Source organism: Dermacentor silvarum, chromosome 1 (genome assembly GCF_013339745.2).
Source record: "Dermacentor silvarum isolate Dsil-2018 chromosome 1, BIME_Dsil_1.4, whole genome shotgun sequence".
In the NCBI taxonomy this organism is placed as follows: Eukaryota; Metazoa; Arthropoda; class Arachnida; order Ixodida; family Ixodidae; genus Dermacentor; species Dermacentor silvarum.
Window position 1 is genome coordinate 27,209,491 of NC_051154.1, and position 10,590 is coordinate 27,220,080.

Here is a 10,590-nt window from a genome sequence, read left to right on the forward strand (position 1 = left end):
TTGAATCCCGCCGACAGCCAGTGTTTACAGCGCAGCAATCGACCGCAATGGGTTCTGTACTGGTCTCGCGAAATGCTGCTAGCTGCGCGCGTCCGTCTGCGAATACGCAGTTGTAAACAGCTGCTACCGGCGCGGCGTCAAAACAAAGCCTCCCACGGAAGCCATTAAAGGTGGATACACACGCGAGGGGAAAATCCCGCCTGCTCCGCGGACAAACAGTGACGTCAGCACTTGAATCCGGCGCAGCCGAGTTAGGTCGCATTCGCACAGCCGGACCCGTTTGCGGAATCCGCGTGCTTACTCTCGACTCCAACGTTTATTAGCAGCTGCGCGTTTGCATACTCGACGTGCCCTATATGCCATAGTTCTATGAATCCCTCAACAAGAGCCAAAATAGTGACGGTTGCCTCGTCACTTAGCGTTTTCTTGTGCACGTCACTCATGTTGAGGTTACGCAGGCTGCGCGGTCTTAGTAAATAGTGATGCGCGCGCAACCATCACTCGCCTTTCTCGCTGCACCACAGCAAAAGCACGTGCGGTCACTGCTGCACAACAACACACGTGGCTTCAAGCCGACAACACGCCATCGTAGCCACGCTAATCTCTTCAATGTTGACAGATTTGACGCTGACTACGCTAAATTGACGTCAGACGACCGCCAAACGAACGGATGGAAATACCGGCGAGCATTTTCAATCCGGACCGCGAGCGGAGGAGGCCGGACTGGGCGAGGGCGGCACGTTTTGATGACGCCCGCGTCACGTGATACGCCATCCGCTGCGAAAATTCTTCCTCCGTCCGGTCGTGTGAATGCGCCTTAAGCAGCAGAGTTTTGCGAAAAGCGTACTCTCAGTTTGCGTGAGCATTCACAGAACGGAATAGCCTGTACGCGAAAAAAATGAGGAGAGGACAGACAGAGCACTGTCTTTAGTTTTCTTTTAAACAATTTGTTTGTTTTAAGCATAAAGATCGAAGATGAAACAACTAGTCCACATCACAAAGTTTTTACGACACAATTAGGCTACTTCGTCTATTCTAACAAATATTGTAGTTTTCGGTTGCCACGAAATTATACCAGAAAAGTAAATGCGCTTTCGAAAGAAGAAAAGGAAGTCCCACCTTGCTCAAGTACAAGTGCTCAGTCCGTTTTTATAGCATTCGAACTGCATAAACAAGAAAAACAAAGTATTTCAAACTGTTCCAAGGAAAGCTTTAGTAACCAGATAGCGTCGTCGGACGAATCGGCCAACAGTGACTAGAGCGTGTCGACAGTTCCATGATTATATGGCTGGTGGGTTTTTCAACGATCTAATTGTCTTATTTTGCCACTTTTTTGTATATCACTCTCTGTATATGAACATTTCATGTTCGACATCAACAGGCCGCAGCACACAAAAGTGGAGGCCAGGTCGCCGCATGTGCTGTGTATAATGGCAACTGTGTCATTCATTCTCCGTAATTAGCTAAGACACTATTTCTGGAAATAGATATATATCTCTGAAGTTATCGCTTCCCACATTTGTACCCGGCCTCCCCCCCTCCTTTCGTGTATCAGAAGAAAAAATGATAACAACGCATTTGCATCTGTTTAGTTTGTGCTACAGCCTTTCCTTCAATTTGACATTTTTTCATGTATGAAACCCGCACTGTAACGGTTTCGCCATCTGCAGTGGCGAGTGAGGCACGTGTGAAATGCCCGCTGAACGTTGCTGTCGCCGTTTCGCAGGCATTCCAGATGATCGACTCCAACAAGGACGGCTTCGTCGACAAGAACGACTTGCGAGCAACCTGGGACTCACTCGGTAAGCATTTTAAGGCTGCCTGCATGTAGCTGAGAGCGGCCTCACTTTTTTTCGTGGTTTCTGTGGACCTCGACCGGTTCTAGGAAAGCTGAAGGAAAAAAAATCCTTCACGGGAGTAATGCTCACAGTAATCCTTCGCTCACAAGCTTAGTTGTATTCTGTAGGAGTGTGGTGTCGCGAAGTGTCCGTAGTTATTTTTTCTCATGAACACCTTAAACCTCCTGGCGCCTGCCGTGCCTTACTCGTCCCGTCGGTGGCGTCGAATGAACGAGGGGACGTCCCTTACGCCGAGGTCCGCTATATAGCGCCTTCGCGCCTGATTAACTTAGTTTCCCCTTGGGGTGTCAACGGTTGCCTCATTGGCTGTCATCGGTTCCTCGACCAACCTGCTTAATGAAAGAGATCTCTTGCTGAAGTGTTCATATATAAATAATAACAACTAACAGCTAAACTAATAACTACGCATAGGCAACTTTTCTTTAACTGTAGCACTCATTGTGATCACAGTTACACGTTGACAATATCCAGTACGAGCACAGTACCGTTCGTACGCTACAAGTTTTTCATTGCAACTTGGCAGTTTTATTGTCGTACATTAAGCACAGGAGGCTCAAGTCCGCCGGATCCGTTTATCTGCGTAGGCGTTCTCGCGGAGCGGGGCGAAGCCTCGAGCCGCGGCTGGGAAGTGGGGGAGCGTGACGTCAGCGGCCAACGATGGCGTCGCGTGGTTAAAGAAACGGGAGCAGATGGGCGCCTTGTGTAAAAGGATGACGTCGCGTGGGAAACAAAACATGAAGACGCTGGCTCGCGCTCTCGCCTACTACGCCACATCGTTATTCTTGTAGGTGGCGTCGTGAGTCTTCATACGCGGTGATTCGCATATCGTAAACAACCAGCGTATTGGTTGCTGCGTTGGAGCGGACCGTTACGCCCGTATTCAAGAACGTTCCTCTAGTCAGCACACCACCACGACTCAAGAGAGAAGATGGCACCGCCATCCCTACACAGAAGTGGTCACTGAGCTTCATGATCATTCATGGGAATTCATGAGAATTGTCGCGTCCTTATTCTCGATTATTCTGCACAGTACGACAATTGAAATTGGGAGTCTGATATCTCGGAGCACGGACACGCTAGAATAATTCTTCCGACTGATACTGTGTAGAAACTCGACTGTCTCCAAGTTTTCAATGCGAACATACCCACTTACTGCAGTCAACAAAAAATAATTGTTCAATTTTAGTTAATTGGGCTGCTCACAGCGATAATTATCATCTCACTTTGTGCCCCCCTAGCCACATAACTTATTTGCACAGGTGGTCTTCGCGTGCCTCCCAGTGCCTAACTTTAAGAACACCATAAAGCTTGGTTTTGAACACCCTGTATTATCAGGCGCAGCCGCCAAGCACATGACTGTATTGGGTAACGTCCTTTTCCTATAAGCTCGGAGAAACCGATACCAGGCTTCGGTACAGTTCTTCTTCCTCTTTCTGGGGTTTTACGTGTCAAAACCAATTCTGATTATGAGGCACGCCGTAGTAGAAGGCTCCGGATTAATTTTGACCACCTGGGGTTCTTTAACCTGCACTACAACGCAAGAACACGGGCGTTTTTGCATTTCGCCTCCATCGAAATGCTGCCGCCGCGGCCGGGATTTGATCCCGCGATCTCGTGCTCAACGCCTGAGCTGACTGAGCCTCCACGGATGGCTACAGGTGTTGCTTTAGCCGTATAAAAGGCGGGTTTATCGTGAGGAAAAACGGTAAATTTCGGTAAATAATAAAAGGATACTACTATCATCATCATCATCATCATCATCATCATCATCATCATCATCATCATCATCATCATCATCATCATCGACAGAAGCTGACCCCCCCCCCCCCTCAGAAAAAACCTGGATCCGCCCCTGGGTGCACGCAAGTACTGAACAAATATAGCACTGAACAAATGACATTGCATATCGACGATGTTGAAGGAAAACTCGAATACTCTTTCTTTTCCCTCTTTTTTTTGGATTGGTACTTTCGGCAGCTTGTTCACATTCCCGTCAGATACTGCCTGTGTAAGCGAGTGGGAAAATTTTGAAAAACGATGCAGTAGAAGAAAAAAGAACGTCTTTTTTATTTTTACTTTCAATTCGACACATCGTTAGCGGTGCAGAACTTTAAAAATTGTGCGACAAACACTAGTAGTTACGAATTTAATGAATTAATTTGTAAGTTTGTACGCATAGGCCAAATGGTTTAATTGCCATAATAAAGCCAATCAGCGTTAAAGGCACACCCCTTTGCAGGAGTGACCAGTAATGTCTATTATACGCTGATTTGTTTTCGCCGACTCGCTTGTAAATGATCCATTCATCCCCAGGTGCGTTTATTTTCTATCCAAGAAAGGAGATGATGGAAGTTGATGGTTTGTTGACTTGTCGGCATTAAAGAGTTTTTTTTTCTTGAACTTGAGAAGTTGATATGACATCATCGTGGTTCTTCTCATCGCATATTTGCCGAGTAACAAGCTTCACAATGGACGATTCGACTTTACAACCTGACCGTCTTCAGATAGCGTCAGTGAAAAGCCAGTAGACACGGAAAACGTTTACAATAGTCCGCAGCTTTTACCACCGCGTATTGCCGTGCAGTGTTTGCAAATGATTTTGTTTACTGGATACGGCCTCGCGAAAATTTCATTGTTGCAAAGTTGGTTGACTTATGGGTTCTAAGGTCCCAAGGAAACGTAGTGGCTACGACATGTTATCATATGGGGGCGTGCTCCAGATAGTTTTGACCAGCCGGGGTGGTTTAACGTTCACCTAAAGCGGTGCTACATACGCGAGCGCTTTCCGCCACCAATAGAATTTGGCCACTGTTGGTATGAATCGAATCCGTGACCTCATGAGTCAGCGACAGAACGTCACAGCCACTGGGTCATGGCGGCGGGTAATTGCTGCAAAAATAATTTGTGAATTTAGGTGTGAACTTAGGCGTCGCAATAGTGCGCGGATTACCAACTTACCGACACCTGCTGTTATGTAATATGTTCTGGGTAATAAAAGAATAGTTTTTATCATTACTGCAATTCTCTCTAGGTATTTTCGTCATCGTTACTGAAATGTGCGAGGTGTTTAAAGCTTTGTGCGAGTATTTGGTTGCGTGTCTCACTCTCTCGCTCTCACAACGACTACCCTCGCGCCGGACGTTGACCTGTGTCTGTGCGCATGCACTGCTTGCAGGCAGGATCATCCCCGAGAAGGATCTGGACGGCATGATCGCCGAGGCCACGGGCCCCATCAACTTCACCATGTTCCTCACCATCTTCGGCGAGCGTGTCTCGGGTACGAAGCACGTATGCGTATCCCGAGGATTGTCTTCGCTAAAAGTGTATTGAATGGCTTGAGTGTCGCGACACATTACCGGCGCAATTAATCAATAGCTTTATGAATTGCGGCTAAGTGTACTGGAGACTGATGAGCGACACTGCGCATGCCTAACGCCCAACCTCGGCTCGGCTTCCTTTGTCTGCAGGTCGCATAGACTGCGCTAACTTTATCCGCTATTTCTAAAAATCTGTAATGATGATGTTAGCACACTGCACTATACATAAATGAGTCGGGATTTTTTTTTGGCGCAACAACCATACAGACGACAGAGCGTTAGAAATAAGCCACTTGTCAGCGCAAGAAACGTGACTTATGATTTAAGTGACTTACAGACAGCGTACCAATCTCCAGTCTCAACGGTTGCAACTTCGACCCCTGCATAAGTAACCTACGCTTCAACAGAGTTTTCAGACTCCAACTATAGCATGCCCATGTATTGCAACGAAGAAAAGAGAAGGGGATGCAGTTGTAACAATTACGCTGTTGTTCTTTTTCGACGAGCTGAGCAGAAAAAAAGAAGAAAGGAAAGGAATGCAAAGGAAAATAAAATCACAAAGCTGACGGTTGAAAAGCGAAAACTTTGTAAATATTTGTTTTATCAGCACAAAATGGCACATAACCATCGTCTGCCGCACGCTCAAAATCAGCGCAATGTTCATGGTAATTAAATTGTGTTTTGCGTGAAACGGCTGAAACTTCATTAGCCTGCTTATTTTTAAAATACATAAAGGCAGACATAAATGTAACGACAGAAATTTTGCACACTAGAATGACGTACCCCCCCCCCCCCCCCCCCCCCCCCCCCCCCCAGGTAACGCGAAGTGGCGTACGCATTCCTGCAATGCCTAATAGTTCAGTTCTTCAGCCTTTTTCTATAGCGCAACACCGCACGCCTGGTCCTGCGTATATCCCTGAGGTGCAGTGGCTTGTTTAAGTGCGTGCTTAATGAGGCTTGTCCAAACAGCGCAGTGGCTTTAAGTATTAGGTAATGCGATGTGTACGCATTTCTCCATCCCGCTGTTCCCCCGTGGTTTCGAGAGGCTCCATGGTCGACGAAGGCGATCTTGTCATTTGTATGTAAACAGCAGGTCGATTTTGAATCCGTTGTCTAAACTTGCAGGGACCGATCCGGAAGACGTCATAAGGAACGCCTTCAAGACATTCGACAAATCTGGCAGTGGAAAGATTAGCGAGAAAGAGTGAGTGCTTTTGCTACCCATTTTCCGGCTTTAGACCGCGAGTGGCCATTTCGTGTAAGAACTGGAGTGCCGCCATTTTTTTTTCTCTCGTTGGCATTTTGACTCAACTTGGCAGTGATTGCTGTCAGCGAGAAACAATTTTATAGACAAATGAGAAAGTGATAATGCCACACGAAAGGGTGTGCTAGAGATTAAAGGCGGAAAGAAGAATGTTAAAGAATGGCGCGCGGGGCCAAGCTTATACGAATGGCTTTGATATATAGCTGCTAGAGAGAGCAAAAAAAAAAAAAGAAGGTAAATGATGGAGAAAAGAGCATGCGTTGAGCTCTTGTTATGCTTTACTTAAATGTACAGGCACATAAAAACGCAAGTACTAAGGACGGGACATCTCAGTGCGCCACTTCCCGAAAACTTTTATTTTGAAACAATAAATAAATAAAGATGCCACAAATGTAGCCAACAGTACCAAGACACAGTAATTACACACACGCACGAGCTCTAATAATCGATATAATATACTTGGGTGTTTTAGCATTTTCTACGCATACGACTCGGTTTAGAGTCCGCATTGAATATCCCTTCTGTTTCTTCTGCTTCCCATGAGCTACGTGTCAGTAATCCTTCCGTGGGCATCACAGAGAAAGAGTTGAAGTAAATAAGCGCAAATCATCATCGTTTCCGTCGTTTTTTTTTTCTTAGATTCATAACTACATCCCACGCACATTTGTTAGGACTGCAGTGATACGTATATACGTAATAGCCTGTATACGTAAGCCATGTGCCACCAAGTGAAATACTTGGAAGTAATGCGGTATGTGGTACCGTTCCTTGGCCCTTGCATTTTTTTTTCGTTTTGACTAATAAAAATGCAGGTCCGTGTAGAAAAATGAATAAATAAATGAATAATTAATTAATTGGTCAGTCGTTGTACATCTTGTCAGTATTTCGCCTTCAGCTACTCACGGTGTTTATGGTATTTTTTATTTTTTTTTTCAGATTGAAGAAGGCTCTCATGACTTGGGGAGAAAAGTTTCAGGAATCTGAGGTGAGTTGGCATGCCGTGTACGCGTACTCACAGAAGATAAAACCTGAATAGGTGATTTGTTGGTGCTTTGTTTTGTCAACTCGTTTACCGATGAGCACGGATCATAGAGGTGGTTATAATGCCCGTTTCGGTGCCAGACGGTACCGGTACGGGCGTTACGCTTCGGTAAGGCAGAGAGAGACTCACGAATAAAAGAATGAAACATTTTGTTTGCTATCAAAGCCTCAGTTTGCTTTGATAAACTTTCAAATAACTTAATTGATTACTTTTTATAACTTTTTTAGGGTACAAAAACACCGCCAACACGCAAAAATATAGTATTGAAATTAGTGACGTTACATTGACATACTGGCGGTGCGGTTTAGCCAGAGCATGACAAAGGGAAGGTGGCACTTATTTTCTCAGCTAGTTATCATCTTTCTGCGAAATAAATTTCGTTAAGGAACCCCAAGTGGTCGAAATTGATATGAAGCCTCCTAATATGGCGTCCCTGATAAATACATCTGCGGTTTCTGGGCGTTAAATATCGCAATTTGATTTATTCTACCTGGGACTTTCAAACAACCAGTTCGCTCAAACATATTGATTATGGTTTACGCGATAGATGATTTTGGTACGTTGGGAAACTCGGTGAGCACGTACTGTCAGCCGTAATGAAACGCGAACACGAGAAAGTGAACTATGGAAGGCTAATTTGCTTTTTCGGAGGTGATTCGTTCACAGATGCTTAATTTTGGGGCCAGAGCGGGCTTAGCGTCTGGTCACGCCCCCATCACACATCTCCCTTTGAAGTAACCAGGCGCATAAGAGGTGCCCGTGATTTCTTCCCGTTGGCGTTTCATTGCGGCGTCATAGTATACAACCAAAACTGAATCGCGTAAACGCATCTTCTTCAAAATTTTGTGCGATGTCCCCCGCGCGCTCGCTTCTTAGGGGACATTGTCTACGTTGTTTCTGTGACCCCCCTTTACCCATTTGCACGAGCGCTCAGCACCGACAATCTCTGTTTTCTGGGCCCCGCAGGTGGACGAGGTGCTGAAGGAGGCGCCCATCGACCGGGACGGCAACATCGACATCAACTCGTACGTGAAGATCATCTGCGGCGGCACGGACGACGAGGAATGAGTCGTCGTGCTTTGCGCGCCGTCCCGCCGCTGCTGCTGCTCGGACGCTGCGTCCCGAAGCTCCGGCTGAGGCCGCGTCTCCGCAAGAGCCGAGGAGGCCGCGCGCTCTGCGCTCGCGGCGATGCTCGCTTCGCACTGCAATACACGCGGCCGCACCTGATGCGTGCCGCTTGCCAACCAGCATGTCTCTGTGTCTGTCATTCGCGTCACTGAAAGACCACGCTGTGGTGTGCGGCCGCGCACACCATGGTTCTTTTTTTTTTCTTTGTAAGGGAAAAGTACAGGTTCGTAGTAGTTGCGGTAGAGTGGCTAAAATCATTTTAGTGCGGAATATATAGCGCATATAGCGATTGGTATATAGTGGATTGAAAGATGTTGTCAGCGTGATTTCAAGACACACCGACGACAAGGCGACAACCCCGAGCGGTACTTCTAACTGATGTTTCTTGAAGACACACGAGACATGTAAATTTGGATTCGTCTTCGGTTGTTACAGTTAGAAGCCAAACCCACTATAACAGTTTCGTAAGACAAAAAGGTAGAAGCGTTTTGGGCGCTTTCTTCTTTTTCTTTTTTTCGTTGTTCAAGAATAGGGAATGAATGCAGATATTTATGGCTGGTGTTCTTTGAAGAAACATCAGAAGTAGCACTCGTGGTTGCCACCTTGTCATCTGTTTGTCATGAATCGGGTGCCTACAAAAGGTAAGTGTAAGCAGTAGGATCGACATCGAGCGTCACTGCCGACCATAACAAGGAATAAACTAGAAGGGAGCGTCACGTGACTATCTTGAAGCCTAGATAAAAATAAATATAGGGGAAAAGTAGGCCCTAGTCACGTGATAGGCAAGCGGTAAATTCTAGTTGGCTCGCATTGGTTGCGTCTGCTGCGGGGGTTTAGGCGCACATGGTAGGCGTGACAAACGCACGCCGAGGTTAGTGATGGTTCAAGCGTGTGAAGCAGTCGAGTCTGTGTTATGTCAGTCAGGTAACGCACCGAACCTCCAAACGTTAGACGCAGCTCGTCACTTAAAGGAATCCTCACCAAGCCAAGCCACATAGGAAATTTTGGTCATACGCTGGAAGTTGTTACGTGCCCTCTAACGAGTGTTCTACCACAAGAAATTTTCAAATTAGTTCATGAGTAGCAGAGATAGAAATATTTGAAGTGCCGCGAATCCATGATTTCAGGAGGCGAGTGTCACCGCCAACATAGACACTCGCTCCACTTGCTTCATCTAGCCTTCGCGAGCGAAATCCATTCCCTGCGTTCTCCCATACTGGAGCCGGAGGATCGCGTGACGAATACGTCACGGGCCCCGCCTTCTTTCTTTTTTAAAGCCAACCCGCCTTTGCCTCTTCCCTCGACTTTTCCACTGCTGCTGTCGCTGTCTTGCACGCCGCGTCTGGGTGGTCGAGAACGGAGAGGCTTCTGTGAGTCCTTTCCAGCGAGAATTTCGTGGGCGTGGCGCTGAGCCGTGCCCCCTCAAAGGCTGCAGAACATAGTGCCAACCTTTCCCTTCCTCACACAGAACTACTTCTCTTTCCACAATGCCCTCTGGAGCTCTCTGGTCGTTATTACAATGCCCTCTGGAACTCTCTGGCCAGCGACACAATACGTACTCTCTGCGTGAAACAGGTGCAAGAGCCCAGAGGGGACATGATATAGTAGAAAGTGGAGACAAAATGCGTAAAGCCAACGCCTTGGCGAGAAACGAGTGAATAATAGTCACTTTTGCTCGTGACAACTTGAATACATGGGATGATCGCATGCTTCGTTTGGGGTCTCTTTAATAAGAAGGAACGCTACTTCTAGACATGGCAACAGTTGCGGACAAAGTGTGAAAATCTTAATTGGAGGTATGATGTAAGGCACGTTTGTGCTGTTTCTGAAAAATAAACACCGTGCAAGTTCGTACATGCGGACAACTGTTGAAGGGCGTGCACATCCAAAGCTGCACTAAAGCACCGCGACGTCAAGACTACAACCCGCAAGCGGCTGTCTAGTGTTACGATTGACGTGTGACACCCCGTGCGGAGGGGA

General features: G+C 46.7%; 1 protein-coding gene across 1 annotated transcript in view; it reads left to right on the forward strand.

Moving 5' to 3' along the window:
* LOC119458770 (myosin regulatory light polypeptide 9) overlaps positions 1–8,729 on the forward strand; it is a 32,731-nt gene extending 24,002 nt beyond the window's left edge. Inside the window, exons 3-7 of the mRNA XM_037720635.2 lie at positions 1,727–1,802; positions 5,035–5,136; positions 6,302–6,380; positions 7,377–7,425; positions 8,449–8,729. Coding sequence (XP_037576563.1) covers positions 1,727–1,802; positions 5,035–5,136; positions 6,302–6,380; positions 7,377–7,425; positions 8,449–8,550 — 408 coding nt within the window. The 3' untranslated portion in view covers positions 8,551–8,729. The remainder of the gene's footprint in view (positions 1–1,726; positions 1,803–5,034; positions 5,137–6,301; positions 6,381–7,376; positions 7,426–8,448) is intronic.
* The last annotated feature ends 1,861 nt before the right edge of the window (positions 8,730–10,590 follow it).